The sequence below is a fragment of the Lipophrys pholis genome (assembly GCF_963383615.2).
Source record: "Lipophrys pholis genome assembly, chromosome: 22".
NCBI lineage: Eukaryota > Metazoa > Chordata > Actinopteri > Blenniiformes > Blenniidae > Lipophrys > Lipophrys pholis.
Window position 1 is genome coordinate 17,925,955 of NC_137644.1, and position 20,213 is coordinate 17,946,167.

Below are 20,213 nucleotides of genomic sequence, written 5' to 3' on the forward strand. Positions count from 1 at the left end.
CAAATGAAGCGGTGTTACTGTGTATTGACTCAATACATGTTGCATAACTCAATATAACACAGTTTGAGGTTAAAACTACGTTTTTATTTTTGTATGATTCCAGTATGAATTAATGAACGGTTCTCACAGATTATGTAGTAACAGTAAATAGCCACAAGATGGAGCCAGAATGCTTTCATATGGTAGTACTCAGACTTTGGTGACCATGCAGCCGAAAGTGCTGATACAGGGGTGAGTGCAGTTTAGTGCAGTTTTCATGTTCTACAGATGTGGGTTTTCTCCAGCTTCCTCACATATTGGGTTAATGTAACAACCATCCATCCATCCATTTTCTTCCGCTTATCCGTTTCCGGGTCGCGGGGGTGGCAGTCTGAGCACTATCACCCAGATCACATTGCACCTGATTAAGAACCTTCCTGCAGGTGGTGAGCCCACAACCATTACACAAAACCTTTTTAATTATCCAAGATTGGTGATGCCACCTTCGGCTTCCCTGGCCTACGACGATCAATTCGAGGTCTTTTGGCAAATTTTCACCAATTCACGAACTTGCACTTTCCCTTCATAGTGAACATGTCCTTGATTAGATTCTAGGCTTGGGGCCTTTATGGACTGTGTGAGGAAAACATATCAACGTGCATTTGAGGTGAGTTGGTGACTCTGAATTACATTTCTGTGTGTCTGTCTCAAGGTCAATGGATTAATCTGGTGTATCAGAACCTCCATCTGCAATCCCCCAGTGTGTTTTTGTGTTGATGCCTTCATATTTTCAGAGACCCCAGACTGTGTGTGTGGGTGTGACAGGTCGTATGTGTCAGCACCTGCTCAATGTTGATTCTGCACCTGCACATTTACACTCACACCCATATTTTATTTTTTTCTAAATCAGAACTATTATTATCAGTGTTTTGTTTATGCATGAATGGTTGATATGTGCTAATTTAAAAATAGTGTTAATCAACAACAGTTTTTTTATGTACTATCCCATCAATCTAGAATTTATGTCCATGGTCATGACTTCAGAATATTTGCATTGCTTAGGTTGATTACTGCCGTCTGCTCTTGGTAATGATGACGAATGTAGGAACCCTTCATCATGGTTGTTGGTATAATTGTGTCTTTGTATGGACACCTGTTGCCAACGCCCATAGAAGGCCGCGATCTCTGTAGGGGGGCTAAAGCGACTGGCAGGGGGTTTCAACTGTACTTTTAAATAGATAAAACGTGTTATATATAGCAGAGCACTAAGCTCTTGCCACAAGCTATTCGGGATGTGCGACAGCTGAATGTTATTTGCAGTGGTTTGATTCAAGCAGATCATTTACTGTTAGGAAATCGACCTATATTAACAGAGAGTTAATATGTTTAGAAATTTGCTATTTCATTTCTCTGTACATGGACAAGTGCCATTTTTTTTTCATTTATTCTCACAGCTTGGTGAAGCTTTTGGCAATCCCTTAATGTTTTACTAAATATAAACTTTTATGAATGATGATTGTCTTGTGACTTGTGTTTGATGTTTGATCTTCTGTGGAATTCGCGGGCATATTTTGGGAATGAACAGTGACCCTCCAGTCACATTCTTCCTCTGTAACCTTTAGGATCCTTGAACTATTATAACGAATAAGAGGTTGTTGGAATTGTCTACTTTAAAATGTCTATAACCATCTTTGTGGCATTACGGAACTCAAAAGGTGGGAATCCGGACAATATTTTTCTATGTCAATTTAAATGGCCATTGCTGAGTTGTCTCTTACTTACGACAATAAACTTGCTCCCACTGAAGCTCTCTAGTATTCAGTCCCAGAGACGTTACAGGAAGACATAAAGCACTGAAGGACACCATCATGTGCATCTTGCTGAAAATGTTTACAGTTTGATCAAAGCCTCTCCTCTCCGGGTCCCACTCTGTTGTCTACATTATTCCCTTTCAGTCTCTCCCTCGTGTTTTATGTTTCCCCGTGTTGTCTTTCATATTCACCCTCTCCATACCACGTCCTGATACCCCCCCCCCCCCCACCCCCCCCACCCCCCCCACCCCCCCCACCCCCCCCACCCCCGCCCCCTTTCTGATGGATCCCTCAGATCCTTCACTTCTAAAGATGTTTGTTCTCCTCCTTTTGCCTTCAATAGATATGGCCGACCTCAGAAGGGTGCGGGGTTTGAGAACACGCTGCTGTCGTCCTGCATTTCTGATTCACTGAGTGTCGTTGCTGATCGAGGCGACAGAGATCTGGCAAGGCCGCATCAGGAGACGTTGCCGGATGCATCAGCTCATTCAAGGTCAGCCGGCGGTTACACATCCATCCACCGTGGCTTGATCTCCAAACGGCAGTCGTCCACATTCAATTGAGAGGTCACTTGGATATTTCCCTCTCTCCAAGGGGTTTGATTATTACTGCAGAGGGTATGACACCGAGGAAGAGCAAACGGATTCGGTCAATAATAATGTCAAGATGAGGGAGAATAACCTTTATTGTAGCTGTGATGTGTCTCTGTAAACTGGTCTGTCTGTTACTCAACAGGTTGAACCAGCTCTTCTGGTCAGACTGAAATAACTCAATTTCTTTTAGGGGAAATCTGGAAAAGTGGTCGTGGTTGGCACTGTCATGAGAAGAGATAATAAAATAATTTCAACAATTACATGAAAAATGCTTGAGAAGTTCTCAGATCTTTTTTCCAGACTTGGTGGCTTTCTTGCGTTGTGTTTGAGGGTAATCAGTGATTATAGATTAAGCGTTGGTGTGAGAGTTTTATACAGACATATAGAAATGGACAATTTGAAGAAGAATGTGTGCAAAAACCAATGTTGACTCTTCTGTGTTGCTGTAGTCATGAAGACTTTGCAAATCTACTGAAATACTAAATGTGTAAAGATATTTCCAGCACTTTAAGGAAGTAAGTGTAGTAACCTAGATAAGGTGATCCAGCATTTGTGGTATGTGTCTTGCAAGGTCACCAGCAGGTTGGAGTTTCACATTTGCTATTAAATAGCTCAGGTTTTTATTGATTTAATCTTTAAAATTAGCATGTGTATTCAATTGTGGTATAACGTGGTTTTAGATTTAATGTATATTCAATGTAAATGTTACTGCGCCTGGTCAAAAATGAATGTGAAACAAAAAAAAAATACTCTCACGTTAAGGCAAAAGCAGACTTTTGATAACTAACTTCTTTTCTCAACAATAAAAAAAAAAAACAAAAAAAAAAAATTATGGATCTGAATTCAATTTGTTTTCCCCCTGTTAAATTTGTTTTCTTGACATCTGGAAAAGTGCGGATGTCAAGATGATGCACAGACGGGGCTGTGCATCAGCTGAAGACTCTTGTTATTAGATTAAGGTTGTGTCTGGAAATGTGAATGGAAGTTGAGGACTGGATGCAAAATACAAGGCTGTGCATCATAAACTATCCAGATGGATTCATTTGAAGTATAGCGTCTACGTTACAGCCACCTGTGGTAGACACCTGTAGTATTCTACTACAAGTGGTTTGGTTATATCAGCACCAATCTCAAGGACTTCTGGTGAGGAATTATCTGTGAAATGACAAGGACAAAAAGCTAAATTCAATTTTGTAGGAAGGAAACAAGATTTTGCAAGTACAGAAAATATATAAATCAAAATAGGGCAGGACAGCGAGGACCCTTCATATCCGATCACCTCACATCCCCCTGAAGACTTCCCGTCACTGGATGCCTGCTTCACCCCGAGGCTTTCCTTGGCTGGGCCATAACTTCTCCTCCTGACAGAATAGCTTTCACTAATAGTAATGTGATCAGTCAGTGCACAGAGGGGACCGAGGCTGCCCTTGTCCCGAGTGAGACATCATATCACACACACCCGCCATCACTTCTCTTTCACCGAGCCAACAAGGTGTAACCACGGTGACCATGACCACAGAGCTAAACGTTAAAGTCAGATGTTTGGTTTTAATTCATTCCTTGGGATCTACAGCTGTGTGTGTGTGTGTGTCGATAATGATGCAACGTGAATGGCATAGATCTGAAGCAATGTAGGACAGAGCAATAGACAAGTGCAGTTCCTTTTCTGAATAATACATCTCTCTTAAGATGTACAATACTACTGTGCATACATGATCTGTTCATGTGTTTTACATTGAAATGTGCATCGTTAAAGCTAAATAATTAAAGTGCATGTGTTCTGAGCTCAGATAATTGTGATACGATCCACTCAAGAAAATACAGTGTGGTCGTGAAATAGATGAGGTAACCTTTGCTTTGAATGGTGAGTCAAATCTTAAGAAGCACCAATGACAATATGAATACTCATACTTACAGTTTATACCAAGTAATTAACTTTACTACATCTAAACTGATTTAATCATTTAAACATGTATGTGCATTTTGTGAGCATCAACTTCACAACTTTACTTTTAGATACATAATGAATATCTGCAGTAGTACTTTTCATATCTTGTATTAATTTTCTGATTTGAAAAAATGTATACATGTACTGTATATTGAATCCAATGCTTACAATTGGCAATGCAATCCAATACACTCAACAAGTAAATACTGAGTAGTTAATGTGAGTTTTTATATATATATATATATATATATATATATATATATATATATATACTTTTTACTTGTAGCTGTGTACAACTTGTGCACAACAACTGTTACTTTTAAGGGATGAAAATGTCCTGTACTCTTTTCACCTCTGGTGCAAAGTGACCACTGCAGTGGCTGGTGTAGCTGGTAACGCTCATCCAATCTCATTCTTCTGATGAGATTAGATAAGGAGATGGAATTGTTCTGCAGATCCTCTCATGCAGGGAAGATTCATTTACAGGAAGAAGATGCAGCACTAATAACATTTGTAGTTAGAGAAGTTGGCAAAACTCCAGAGCTAACTTTATTACCTTAGATCATTTGGGTGATTAATCTTTAACATCCAAAATGTTGACAAAGGATTATCAACACTGGGATCCCAGTGTTCTTGCTTAATTTAAGTATTTTGTTTACTTCAAGTATTTTAACAATCACTATATATATTATATATATATATGTAGCTATTTCTTTCAACAGTACCACTGTGCTTAAAAAAAGAAAAATACCACGTTTACCACTGTCCCTCGTAAGTAAGGAGAATAAACTGCTGCGTGTTACGCCCTATGGCTCGGATGGTTCAGTGGGTCAAACTCAGTTGTTTCACTTCACAATATGTAGTTTCCCTCAGGCGTTTGCCTCTTCAGGGTAGACTACATTTTTGTTGCCTATGAAAGTAATTTTGTGGTGGCAAGGTTGGTCGTACATGATCAGGAAGTAAGATGAGCTTCTGCTGTTGTATTAGTAAGCAGGGGCGTTCTGTGTTACGAGAGCAAGCGAGCTTTTTTATATATGCACATCCACACAAATGAACCCTGTTTTCAGTATTTTATCTGAACCGAAACGAACTGCTTGTAGCTTTGCATTGAGCAAACAAAGCGGCATCAGCCTTCCCATCCATCACAACAAGCTTGAATCCTCCTGAGCCAATAGTCCTTTAACGCCATCTCAGTCAAGATTTTCCATCTTCTCTCGTGTCCGATCGTTCCTCCCAAACAGTTGGAGGTGACAGGAGAGGCTGCATCTGTGTCGGTTTATGTGGAGATAAAACACGTGTCCCGTCCTCTTTGCCAGGGCGACACTGTGCGGGGGAGATGGTGATTAAACTTTAAACTTGGAAATCATTTGTTGCCACGGTAACACACTCACCCAGAAGAATTAATATATGAATTGTGCCTGGCAGCCTGTGGGGAGGGGGTGGGCGGGGGGGGGGGGGGGGGGGGGGGCAGGATGTGGAGGGAGGGAGTGTACGTTGTAATGCAATATTTTTGCATGAATGCAGTTTCTTTGAATCTGTTCCTCTTTAGTGAAGGCTCAGCAGTACAGACATCAATTTGTTTGTCTTGCAGAAGTTTGAAAAATGTGACGGCGCTCCAGACTGTGACATCTTAGCTTTTCAGACAGAAGTCAGCTTTGACAGATGCTTCATCATATTGTATCACGTCATGTGGTCTGCTCTCGGTGGGATTTACAGCTGGCATTTTCCCAGTGATGCCGGCGTACGGAGAAGCGGCTCGACTGGAGGAAAACACTTAAGATGATGAGAAATACATGAGGGGGCCGAAAGTAAACACCATTTGTCTTCTTTACTTGACGTTAACTCTGACGTGAGGAAACATAACCTCGTTTAAAATTCTATTTTAATGAAGCACAAAGGCTTTTTTGCCTTGCAAATATGCTTTAATTTGCTTCTGAACTTTGTAGAATTATACCTTGTTCTGAGGCAGTGCCTTCTCATCTCAGCTCTCGCATTAAAAATTTAAGTTTATGAGCGCTGGTTGATTAGTCATAAATTATCAATCACTCAACGTTTATTATTATAGCATATTTTAAAGTGCCTCACAGATGACTGACAGTGTGCTAATAAACAAAAAATGGTAAGTACAGCAGTTATTAAAAAGAATGACAAAAATAAAGCATTAGAAGACTCTTTAGTTTATAAGAATACAGTTAAACAATCAAGATAGACCTGGATTTTTTTAAGCAAGGCAAATAAACTTGCAATAAAATACCATCAACATGGTAAAATTTATGTTATAAACTTGAATATTAAATATAATATAAATAATTAGAATATATAATTACATGAAAGTCATTAAAATCAAGAAGAAAATCAATAATTGCTTACATAAGACGAATAGACTTCAGAAGGTTTTAGGCATTTATTTAAATGTTTTACCACTTATATGTGCAATGATGGAAATGATCACTTGTCAAATGGGGATATCGTCAGTGTGAAATGTAATTGAAGAAAACGTGTCAAAGTCAGAAGACACCAGCTTAAGTCTTCTCTTTATGAAAGCTATTTTCATCTGTGCCGCTCTCAGTATGAATATGTGACGTGTGCGCTCACTGGTCGGGAAAACAACAGCCTTGTGGTGAGGATTCGGCGTGGAGACAGCCGATGGGGTTGCTAGGCAACGGCAACAGGGCAATTCCCCGGACAGGTGGGAGGGGTCGGACTGATGAGAGAGGCCACACCTGCTGACACACACACACACACACACACACACACACACACACACACACACACACACACACACACACACACACACACACACACACACACACACACACACACTCCGTCCTGTCACTCCATGTTACACTCGCATTGATTTTACCTCTGCTGCTCTTTTCCAGAAACATGACCGGGGGCATTCTGTATCTCTGTGGTCAACAGGTCAAAGTAAACATGCAGCGATCAACTTAACAACCTTAACATAAGGTTTATTCTAAAATGCCCAGTTTTCCTTCACTATAACCAATTCATTGTCAAACTTATTGAATATGCTGACTGCAAATCGTATTAAAAACTTAGAAATCAAAAGGAAAATCGTTCACATCTTTAAAAACTGACTTAAAACTGTTTGAAGGTTATTCGCAAGCACTCCAAGTACAATAAAGCTTTAACTGAAAAAGAAACTAGTAAGATTCCTTGTAAGAATCAGTGCTCACAATTCTAGGGAAATTCTACAGCATAAATATTAAGATCTTGATAACAAAATATATGACGCTTGCTTTCTTTTGTTGAAACCTACTAGATAATTCTTCCTGTGTGAAATCATTGACTGGACTTCCCTTTTCGATTTGAAAAGTGTTTTCACATCTCATTCCAAAGGCTTTGTCGAGATCAGACTTCCACTTCCAGATTGGGCTGACATTATGCCCGTCATGAGGTGAACTACACAACCTCACGGGTGGTTGCTGTTCGTGATACTTATGTATTGCTGTTGGATTCAGAATAAAGAATCACCCTCAAGTTCCAACACTACAGGAGGAGAATGGGAGGGAACCTCATGAGGAAATGAAAAATTGTATTTGTTGAAATTTATTTTTGGAGATCAAAAAATTTAATTAAGCTTCAAGACACAATATCACTATCAGAGATGTCAGTCTGCCTCTTTGTGTTTAGGCACCAACTCTTTCTCCCGTGTGATTCGTCACCTCTGATGTGTATCGGTGAGAATCAGACAAAACCTAAAAGATGGAGGCACTCAAACCAAACCAGCTAAAAGATACTAATATGTGGTCATATGGGGTTTGTCACGAGAAGAGATTTCTTTTACATGACTCATAATCCTCATCGATATATAAATATTGATCAGATTAGCTTTAAGGATGAATCGAAAACAACAACTGTCTGTCAGTAATCTTACCAGTCAAAGAAACGAGAAGCATTTAGTCAAACTGAATTAGATGCATTTTTGTAAAGCTTATGTAAAACAATACTAATCCCTGTGAAAATCCCATTTCATCCTGTTTAGGAGACTGTTGCATTTGGTTATAGCAGCACGAGCGACCAGTATTGGATCATAGTGCATTTGTAATTTGCTTTGATTTTACTTCATTGATCATTTCCTGGGTGTAATGCACATCACGTTCTTTTGTGTGTAATTTCTAAAAGATCTTTCCTGTTTGTCTCTGTATGGCTCAGTCAATCTCTCTCTCTCTCTCTCTCTCTCTCTCTCTCTCTCTCTCTCTCTCTCTCTCTCTCTCTCTCTCCTGACCCGCCCCTCCTCTTCACTGTTGCTCTGTAAATACCTCCCTTTGCCACCGGCTCCCGGCATTGCCCGGCAAGAGGTCCCAGAGGAGTGGCTTTTATATGAGTTATAGTGAAACCTGAGCAGGGGAACATGGGCAGCTATTTGCACAGTAAATCTATTTGTGTGAGTCACATAATAATAGCAGGTGAGCAACACTTTGCCCTATTTGTCTGCCATGACCCATAATGGGAGACACATTGCACTCATGTGCATGCACATATTTCACGCACAGAAGTGCCCAAAACTCAAAAAAAACAAAAAAAACTGAGGATCCCCGATGAAATGAATGAAATCATAAAATACAGTATATTCATCTGTTATCTACCTTGCTGATTGTGAAGCCAAAAGGAAATGTCACTTTGCATTAAGCTGGCACAGCCCTTGGAGCAAGTGCAAATTCTTATCACATCTCCGCATAAACAGAGGCACGGCACGTTTGAAAATTAAATGAAGCCTCATATTATACATAATAAACCGGAGATGGGAGCTGTGAGTCCTTTTCTTGAGATGGTTGATTGTGACACTGAAAGCGAGCAGGTTGAGGGCCTGAAACGCTTCCGGGCGACGTGTGTGACCAGGCAGAAAAAACAAAGTTGTCCTCGTCATCACCTTGTGGCAAATCCTTGTTGTAAAAGCGGAGGGGGCAGAACAAAACCCATCAAAAGTCTGCTCACGGGGTTTAATTTGGAGAACACAGCTCCGTGTGGGAAGCAAGTATTTGTGCTTCATAAAAAGAAATAATACTAATCAGCGGAGTCTGTTGGCAGAGAAGTAGAAAACGTTTTGAGAGGTCAGGTATAATTTTTAGAGAGAAGAACCTGAGCTTTAGTCCTAATCAAAGCTGGTCAAATTCCATCTACCAATTCCAAACCAATTTCAAATTCCATCTCAAGCTTCTCAACACTATCTACATAGTTTCATCATATAATATAAGATGACATAATTTACATCAAAGTGCGTATGCAAGGAGAAATTATTTGCTTTCTGTGAGGAAGGAAGGTCCATACCAGGGCAGCGGTGGCCTTAGCGATCAGAAAAGCGGACTTGGGATTGGAGGTTTGGAAGTTTGAATCCTCCTGCAGAAAGGTCACCTCTGTGGCTCTCTGAACAAGACCCTTGACCCCCGTCAGCTCAGTGAAGCATCTTAATGTGGCTGCCCGCTGCATCCTAGAAGAGAGTGGTTAAATGATGGAAAAATTATTTTCCCAAGGGGACTATTTAACTATAATTAGTTTAGTTTGACCTTCACTTTGATTTCAAGAAAAACAGTTCTTGGGAAGATTGTTAAGTAGCGATGAGGGGGTGTTTACCTTCTGCTTGGTAAGACTCCGATGACTGAGGACTCATGAGGGATAGTTGCTCCCAGAGGTGGGCAAAGAGTGTCCAGAAACCCATTTACGCACAATGGAACAACCTCACTCTGTAAAAAAAAAAAAAATGTGACCACCTGTGTAGTATACTATAAATAGTACCACACATGTCCTCTGATATAATAATTTATTATAAATAAATAGAAGAAAGATGAAAATCCTCGCTGTTTCAGGGGGTCACGCACTTTGGGGCGTGTTGAGTTGTGACTAGGTTGTTTTTTTTTTGTTTTTTCTTGCAGTGTGCAGAATGGCACCGCTCTGCCGGCCGAGCGCTCAAACGCGCCCTCCCACTTTTTCCTCCTTTTTTATTTTTTTGACACGCGCCGTGGATGAGCTCTAATAGCCTATCGCAGTTTGAGACACTTACTTAACAGTCACACGCGCTCCCACTGAACCTAAAAAAGCACACTCAACTCCACCGGTGGGGGGGACACACAGACGCCGGATGAGATTTGTTTCCAGACGCGCACCGATGGCGGTGTGAGCCGTTGTTTTTGGGGCTGAGAAGTACGCACGGCGCCGTGGATTTGTGGACATTTTTCTTGCATCTTCTCCCCGTCCGGATCGTTTTTTTTTGTTTGTTTTTTCAGGGGAAGGGAAATAAACAAAGCTATGGATTACTCCATCTGTCTATTCCTACTCCTGACAACCGTTTCGTCTGTGTCGACCGGACAATTCCCAACAGCGCAGATGTGAGTACAGCTTGAAAACAGCCTGTTGGCTTTTCAAAGTGTTGGGTGACAGTCTGGAGGGGTGACAGCATATCTTTCTAAAGAGTTTTAACACTCACACTCTACATTTCTTTTTGGGAATTTAGAAATGAATCTTAAAGTAAGCGCTGCATCTTTATATCTAGATCTTAGTTTGGACTTTGGAGTAAACGAGCACTTTTGAATGAGCAGAAAGCGAATTTCTCCTTCCAAGAGATGATAGTTACAGTATTGTTGAAGGATACAGCTTAACTTTGTGAAACGTGATATTTAAAGCCCCTGTACATGTATTACCAGCCTGCAGCAGTGTGGCATACGGCTGTCTGTCACATGAAGGTAGACTGGGGTCTGAACTTTTTCTGAGCCACAGTTCAGAGGGATGCGCACGCGGGGGCGCGCTCTGGTTTACTTTACAGTACGTGGAAGCTGAAACTGTAAATGTGGGTGAGCTTGAGAGGACGTGCTCCTCTGATGAGAACAGTTTTATTTAAAGAAAAGACAGCTAAGAGTCTTTAATAGCTTGGTCAAGTTGCAGAAACTAACACAGGCAATCAGTTTTCATCAACAGTAATTCTATTTTTCTGTCTTTGAAAACTAATGGACAATCACATAAAAAAAAAAAAAAAAGCAAGTTGTCTTCCATTGCTTTTACTTGTTAATGTAATTTTCCAAGTATAATTGCTCCCTTTACCAAAACAGGAAGTCAACCCAAACCAGTTATTTCAAGGTTTCATGTACACCTTTGAAAGTTTATCTTCATTTATTTGATGCTATGAAAGTTTCCAAATTACCACAAAGCTTAGAAGCAACTGGTTGACGTGGGAAGCTCTAAATCCATATGCAATCAGTTTTAATGATTTCCAACATTCAGACATGTATCTGCTTATCAATCTTGAAATATAAGTACTCAAGTCCTCAGCTCTGAGTAAAATACTCTTATCTTGCAGAATGGTTATTTGGCATAAGGTAGAGTGCCGGTATCGCTCTCTCCTTCGAAATGTGATTCCTAAGGTCAATTTTTGCAGTCCGGCATTAATGGATGCAACAGATGATATATCAACAATCACAGTGATTAACCAAACATGTAGGTGTTCAAGCCTGCTCGGTGGCCATGCTGCACCTCACACTTAATCAACAGGTTCAGTGCTTTCCAGATGGTTCTGAGCAAGCCAGGCCTACAGGGTTTGGTTTTGAATGCAGCCCAAAGAGCGGTCCCAGAGAGCTGCATGATGGCACTTAGCCTAATGGCCGACTACAATGATGTCAGACTCGCAGAGTGGCCTGCCCGCTCCCTATATTTCATGGGCACTAAGTGGATTGATCTGTGGGTTGTGTACATGATATTCACACAGGCTTGGCAAACGGCAGACCCCACGTTCGCTGATGTAAGTGTCTTTGTTTGAATTAGAGCGTAATTCAGGTAAAAGGTTGCCAAAAATCAAAGCGGGAGCACTCACGACGTCTCAAATCTGTCTGGACTATATTTGAGTATAAACGATAGACGATCAAAACGAGTCTGTTTATCTTCCCAGTTTTACTGAGGCGGACTGCAGCCGCTCTTGGTCTACTGTTGTGATGATGGTGATTTTGAGTGACAAGCTTCACATTGACTCCTGAAGGTGAAAACTACAGAGGAAGAGAAGAAACTCGAAGGGCAAGACTGGAGAGACTGACCCAGTGTTACTTCCTTCAGGAAATTCACAAAATGTGGAGGAGCGAGATCCTGAGTCGTGTCTAATAAGTGAAAATACACATTGGAATAGTCTCCTTTGTTTTGCGTCGTCATCTCATGGCTTGAAGTGTGACTGTATCTCCGGGCTCCATCTCTAACCTCACATGCCAGCATCTGTCTTGTTTCAGAGCTTTCTGTTCATCTCTCCATCTCTCGGCCCTCCCTCCATCCCTTCTCACCCTCTTCCTCATCGCTCTCTGCTTCCGCCCCGCGCGCTCTCCCTGTCCATCTTCTTCCTGCCCCTCTCCCTGTGTGTGTCTTCATCTCCCGCCCCTCTCCGCTCGTCTCCTCGTCTCCTCTGCTCTTTGTTGCCGGAGGGCAGATGATTATCATCATCGAATCTGAAATGCAAAGTCTGATGTCATAGACTGTGCCCCAGAGATCCGAGCGCCCCTCGAGCGCGCTGGGCGAGATTTAAAGACAAGACAGAGAAGCAGGGAAAAGAAATGCCAATAAAATCCAGACTGTCTGACCTTCTTGTTTGCGTTATCTTTTATATAGACTCGATTTGTGCACAACAACCAAAGTGACAACAAATGTTAGATTTATTTTTTCTATTTAAAGATTGCCATTTTTCTTGCCTTCACTCAAATCAAAGACATATGTTCCTACTGTTTGTGTCACCCTCTTCTCTGTTTCTCCCTCTCTCACTTGCTTCTGAACAACTAACTAGATTTCATGCTCGACCAGCTACAGAACCATGCCTCTCGAGTTTGCGGCCTCGTCTCCGGCGATCAGGGAACATAATGTGAGGAGGTACTTGATCTAAACAAAGAGCAACAGGAGCAGTTGTGAGACAAAGGCTCACTGAAATTAGGCAGTGGCTATGTGAGTCAATACCTCCTCAAAATCGAGACCCGGACAAAGAGCAAAGAGCAGTGTTACTGCTCTTTGCTCTTTGTCCGGGTCTCGATTTTGTCCGGCCTGTGGGCCGCATGCAGCTTGTTTGTGGCTCATGAGCACCCTACGTGAGAGAATTAGTGTGCATGATGCATGCAACACAAGTGCTTTACTGTTATCTTGAACTTGGATTATTTTTTTCAGTGTGCATAGTTTGAGCTTGTGGGAGTATCTTTCATCATCACTGTGATGGCTATCAGAGTCATTACCTCTCAAACTATGAGCTCATAGTACGAACAAAAAGACTAATCCAAAATGTCCATGTTTTACCAAGACATTTAAAATATGGACTCAAGAGTTGGGTTTAGTTTGCAGCCTGGACTTTTGCAGTAGTCATAGTATTTTCTCAAAGTGACTCCTGGGAAAAATACAATTGCTCATCAATAGGTTGACATTTTGGTAAAATGTGCGTATGTGCTTACTTTACTTTAAAAACAAAAGTGTTAGAATTACATTGTTTTCTATTTTAAAAGTAAAGGGAGCTATTATTCATGGGGGGGGGGGGGGGGGGGGGGGGGGGGGGGGGGGGCGGGTTCTTGGCAGTCCTCAGTGATTTGTAGCTCCTGGACGGACAACCTCATGGATGGTGACGAGGCATGAGGCCGAGCCAAAAAGCATAAGTCAAAACACATCTTAATTAGCGAGGGTGTAGAGGAATTCAGTTATTTCCTGATTATTTCTCTGTGGTTTTAGTCACTATAAGCTATCAGCTGCTTCTCTATCATTCACATCTAATCAAACAGATGCGACAACGATTCAAATGTACATTTGATTAAGTGATAACGTTCTAGTTCCATTGCAATGTGCAATGTGTCTGGAGCTGTTTTGACTGATGCCAAAAGCTGCCTGTAATGGACACGTCTCGGTTCCCGCACGCAGCCACACATGTGCACCTTATTTCATGGGAAAGCTTCTGCTGGATCCCAGATGCTCGGCCTGTAGATTCAGTCATAAAATGTAACATCTTGCAACCATAAAACTCCAAAATGAAGATAAAGGGACTAATCATGCATTTAATCTACACCGCTTTTATCAAACAATTACTGAAATCATAATATACAAATTGGCTTGCAGCCGCCTTCACATTTCTTTGCGTTACGTCATCATCGCATTGCAAGACGCGAACCAGAAAATGTGGCTACATCCCCGGAAAATCATGCTGGCTACAGTCGCACTGTCCGACACGTTGACATTTTATTATTTCATTCATTTAAATGATGCTTTATTTTAGTCGATGCAGAGTGCCGCAGGCTTTGCTTCTTGATCGAATCACACACGCATGCTTCTTTCTTTGGCAGAGACGCGGGGGCGGGGAATGTCTCATCTATTAGAAATCACAGCAAATAGATACGAAGAAAGCCAGATAGATACGATTTTTACGTCAACTTGGAGTATGACACTGCTAATACGGGGACATTTGAAGAGGATGAATTAAGTGTGATGAGCAGCAGATGGAGATGATCAGCTCGGGGGCTGTCTTGGGTTTCCTTGGCTGTGATCGGCACCTCTTGGCCATAAGGGAGTTTGAGCAAGCAGGTATATTTCAGGAGACATGCTGGTGCCTCCAATCAGGCAGCTGACGGTTATATCTGTGACACACACACACACACAACAGAGCAAAATCCCCGTCCATTTATAAAGTTTTCTCTTTGCTGTCATTCTCACTGTCTTCTAATTTTTATTAAAAAAAATTCCATTTCCATCTGTACCTACGAATGTTCTCACTGATTTCTAATCTTTGCTCTACTGATCTTGCCCGCCTGCCCTCATCTCAACCCTGGCTATATTTAGGTAAGCCCTTAAGTGTCCTATACCGCAGACATTGAGTTGAAGATATGGGACAGAAGGGTGTCGAGTGTCTTGGGTGGGCTGCCTATCATTCTCCCTCGCCTCATATACTGAAATTTTACAATCCTTCGCTTATGTTTGGCCTCCGAGTTTGCTTTAGTGTCTGGTTTAAGTTTCTGCCGTCAAGTTCAAGATACTGACGTCTGTGTATGCGAGAGGAAAGAGGGGGGTTCAGGCAATGCCAAGGCAGTATTATTTAACTCAGAATTCTTAGCCACATGGAAATTCCCAAGAATTTTCCACTGCGCTGCTGCCCAGGCAACCTTGGGAATAGTTAACAGCTGTGTGGATGGGAGCCCTGCTTGGTACAGGAAGCACATCTGTATGCGGAAATATAAAGTAAAGGGAGGATAGTAAATTGAGCATATGTCACTCCCTACTTGTTTAAATACTTTGGAATATTAAAAGTGGCAATACAGAGTGAGAAGAGAGGCTCATGTTGAGTGAGACTGAAAGCCGAATATTGTAGAATTACCCAATGGTAAAACCACTCTTCTGTTTTAGGTTTGCAGGTTCTTCCTGTACAAGTGTGTGTTCTTTTACAGATACTCCCGTTTTTTCCCACAGTGCAAAAACATGCATTCGAGGTTATGTGTTCTCTCTGTGTGTTTGCCCGGTGATGCACTGGTGACCTGTACAGGTTGTACCCTGCCCTCATCCGTAGTCCCCTGTCACCCCAAATTGGATTAAGTGCAACAAATGATGGATGGATTGATGAGTTCTCTATTTCAGGAAACCGTGACGCCCTTAACTGACCTCCAATAAATGGTTGCGTAGCTAATGCTAATGGTTTGGCGATGTAATGGTTACATAGATGACTTAAAAACTAATTACAGGCAATGTTAGCAATTGTAGACATTTATAAAATAAAATAGTTAATCTTTTTAAATAAATCCTTGAACTTATATTTGAAAAAGGCTAATATTTAAGGCTTATTTAGCAGGATGGTGGGTGTTAATGTTGAACCCCGATTGTCACGATAATAAAGAGTGTGCCCACGATTAAATTTGTGAAAGTTTTCTATAAATAAACAGAGCTGTGGTTAAGGACCCATTAATCTCATCACCTTATCCAGACATTAAGTGCAGAAAATAAAAAGCCAGACAGCATTAGTCCATCTGCTGTGGGATATTTTGAGAGAGATCCACAAAAAAGTGGACCTGTGATGGCCTCTCTTGAGCTGCCTAATGGAGCCGCCTCTGCCAGTGTTCAGACTACAGCGTACAATTTGTGTAGCCATCAGGGACACCAGCACTCAGTACAGCACTAACGGTTCTCTGCTGTGTGGGCGTTGAAATTGACGTTAATTGGACATTTTGGCTAAGAGACGGTGGGAGCACAAAGCGGGTAAGGATTTCAAATCTCTGTTTTTGCACACATGGTACCAGACTGTCGGCGTTTAGTGAAGCTGAAGATGGCTGGGTGAGGTATGGGTGGACGGGTCACGTTTGCTCATAAAGTGTGAAGGTGACAGAGATGTGGCGATTCAGTCATTTGAGCGGAGTTCATCAAGGCGTGTAGCAGAGAGGATGACAGCTGGAGGGGACGACGGAGAAAAACAAATTATTACTTTCTGTGAGATTCTACGTTTGCACAACTGTGAAACCACGAAATGCATAAAAACTGAATTTTTTTGTGTTTATTATGTTTTAAGTTTCAACGCATTCCATTGTATTGATTTATATTGACTTCTCCTCTCTGACATTCATCAACTTTGCTTTTCCTTCGGCTCAAAAACATCTTCAAAGAGATCAGATCATCAATATCAAGCCCCCAAGACACAACCTGACCTATATTTCTAACCACAGATCAAACACGAGCATTACTCCCGTACACTGTATTCACATCAGTCGTGTGATATTAATTCAGTTGCTGATGTTCGTACTCGCACGTCGGTTGCGCAGGGACTTCAACAGCAGGTGATATCGCTGCGTGGCGAGCACAAACACTTGCAGGTGTCACAACAGTTCTGCGTCCTCCGGTCTAATGTGTCCAGACACCTGCTGGGAGAGGTGATACAATGAGAGCTGTTAGTTCTGTCAGGACTTGTATGCCGCTTGACACGAAGGGTGTGGAGGAGGCGGACGAGGCGTGAGGGAAAGCCGAGTCGGTCCAGGCTCGTCATGGTATAAAGTGTGAGGTCAAGTGTGGGTAAGTGTAGGAATTAAGCCGATTCTGGGAGATTCAACAGAATCGTGTTTCCAGTGAGGAGACACTTTATCCAGTTCAGGTCGTGTGAGGGGCTGGAGCGGACCCCATCTGAACACGTTCCGGGTGCATCTGTTATAAATGAACAAAAACACATCCATTTAAGAGAGCATCGTGTAATGTGTAACCAGTTAGTGTGGGGGAAAAAAACAGTATCCACAGGAAGAACATGCAGACTACCCATAGAGGAAGATTTGAGGCTCTTTCTGTGGTTTTTGTGCTGTGAGAGGAAATTGCTAACCATTACAGCACTGTATACATAGCACCAAATGGATTTGACAAAAAAAACAAAACAACGCAGAATCTTAAAATGATGCACTAAAAGCTAAAATGATTGGCTGTTGCCCATGGGAACAAAAATCCATTTATGGATCTTTGTACCATTTAAATGTGTTTTAAGAAGAATGCAAAATCAGTGTTATGTGGATGTGACCAGTTGATACTTTCATCATGTTATTGTTGTTTTTGTCAAACCAAAAGATAGTTCAAATTTAAGAAGCACAATTTTTTAAGGATAAGACCTTCAGGCCCTCCTTCCACTCTTTGAGGTTAACTGGTTGTTCAGTGTGTGTGTGCGTGTGTGCGTGTGTGTGTGTGTGTTTGTCTTTCTGTGTGTGCCCTGTGATGGAGTGACGACCTGTCCTACCTACTTTCACCCTCAGTCAGCAGGGATCAGCTCCACGTCACTGAATTGGATGAAGCAGTATAGAAGATGGATGGACTTTTTCAGAGATGCTTACATACTCATCTTGTTATCTGTCGCTGAGACACTATCCCTCCTAAAGCGACTTCTGATGAGCGTCTGCATCTGACATTTTCTCCTGTCAGGCTCTCGAAGCGGTCCAGATTATTTTTCTCCGATAATTATCATTTTTTGGGCTGTCCGTTTGAACACATCACCCATGACAGCTGATATTCTTGGCTGTCAGACTTTGTCCCTGGTAATTTTTGGATTAAGGACTTTCGGAGACATCAAGTTATTTTTAGCAGTTATTAATTGATTTATTTTATGGCACCAAAACAAGTTACACAAGGGATAGTTAAAAAAAACAAAAAAAACCCTGCTTGTTGGGCTAGAAAAACGCTTTAAAGTTTGCATAACTCAAAAAAATAGACAAAGTATCTCTCGACGTATCATCCTGTTATTCAGAGTTAATTAGTTTCCTTTTGGGTTTTCAATATGAGGCTGTTTATTTTTGCCTGTATGTTCACCTTTTCAATAAGTCCCGATGGGATCATCTCTCTGTAACGTACATTCAAGACGATCTCTGTGTAAACCCGGCTACAGCACGCTGCAACAGAAGTGCTTCACAAAGCTCACAAACTACTATTGTCAAGGCGTGACTTACATCTTCGGATCGTAGTGAAAGACTCGCTTCGAGGGAAACGCAGAGGAGAGGCAGGAACATCAATAACGTATTGCCACAGAGGATAATGAGGCCGAGAGACATTTACAAAGCCTGCAATTATGGCGTTATTGACCTCAATGAAGGAGAAGATATCCTCACTTGTCTCCTTTGTACTCTGTGGTGAAACATGTGATAGAAGGCAGAGAGGTGCCGGCGACAAAGGCAGGAAATTTCCTCCTTCATGAGCTCGTTTAGCCTGAAATACGATAGCGAGAGGCAGAAAATTAGGATAATAATTATGCAGAGTTTATTAGATGAAAGATTCAAGCTGCCGGTGGTGTGAAAGAAACAAGTCCAGATTCATCAAGTTACGCACAAACGTCAAACAGTCAGCAGAGTGGCAGAGGTGGAAGCAAAACGGAAGGAGAGACGAAATGAAGAGGGAAGAAATAAACTAATGGGTGGTGCTTTGACATGTGATTTGGGAGGAAAAAAAGCAAGGGGAAGAACAAAAAAGACAAGATTGGAAGAAAGGATGTCTATTATTTTCTCAATGTCCTGTCAAGCTCGCTGCTTATTACATGTATTGCCTTATAGTCAAAGCTCACAGTGGCTCAATTACATCCATGCTGACATCCTCAAACATCCCCATCTCTTTAGTGCTTGCTGTAATGGTGTCAGCCTTGTTTCTCTTTCTGACAACAGATTAGAAGCCCAAATTACTACTATTAGAGGCGGATTTAAGGTTTCAAACTGTCTTCCAGCGCTGGGAACCGTGACACCAGAACGTGATGAGATTGAAGGTGGTGATGGAGAGGGAGGGGGAGTGGGAAGTTTGCTGTCACAGGGTTTGGATGGTATTAAGAGATCAGCTGTGGATCTGTGGACTGGGTTCCGAGTATAAAAACAGGACGATGTTTACAAGGCGGGAAGGCGCTGGCGTGGAAACTCGGAGATTGGATATTGAGCCCCTGGATTTTTGCCGCTGCTCGCACACCGGCGCGTCGGTCCTGCAGAGCCGGCGAGTGACTCACGTCCCAACCTTTCTGAATCGATATTCTGGACTTACGTGGTGTCAGAGTAAAAAAGACACTAAAACAAAATAAACAGTCGTAATAAACGTGAAATTACAAAATTTATACGATCAAGTGAGAAGACTTGACTGCTTTTGAGCCGCCAGCACGTTAACCAACGAGATGTGAAAAAGGTGTACGACTGTTCCACAGCGGGACGTCGCAAAACATAAGAACCAGATAGACAGAGTTCCCCTGCTGTCTCCTCTTCAGGAAAGGATTTCGAAATGGGTTTGAGAGTAGAGACAGGACTTTCTAAAATAAAGAGGGTAAGATCTCTCCCATCTTCTCTCCATGAGCTCCACCGGGGAATGTCTTTTAAAGCTGGATTACAAACGCTTAAAAAAAAAAAAGTTTTTCATAGAAACCTGGAATGAAGGAAGTTACAGCTTAAAGTTTGAACGAAG

At 41.8% G+C, this 20,213-nt stretch overlaps 1 protein-coding gene across 2 annotated transcripts in view; it reads left to right on the forward strand.

The window, feature by feature from the left end:
* The first annotated feature begins 10,317 nt into the window (after nt 1-10,317).
* Nucleotides 10,318-20,213, forward strand: part of cacna2d1a (calcium channel, voltage-dependent, alpha 2/delta subunit 1a) — a 92,665-nt gene continuing 82,769 nt past the window's right edge. For both annotated transcript variants that reach the window (XM_080491623.1, XM_080491624.1), the window contains exon 1: nt 10,318-10,678. In XM_080491623.1, the coding sequence (XP_080347749.1) occupies nt 10,599-10,678 (80 nt within the window). In that variant the 5' untranslated portion in view covers nt 10,318-10,598. The remainder of the gene's footprint in view (nt 10,679-20,213) is intronic.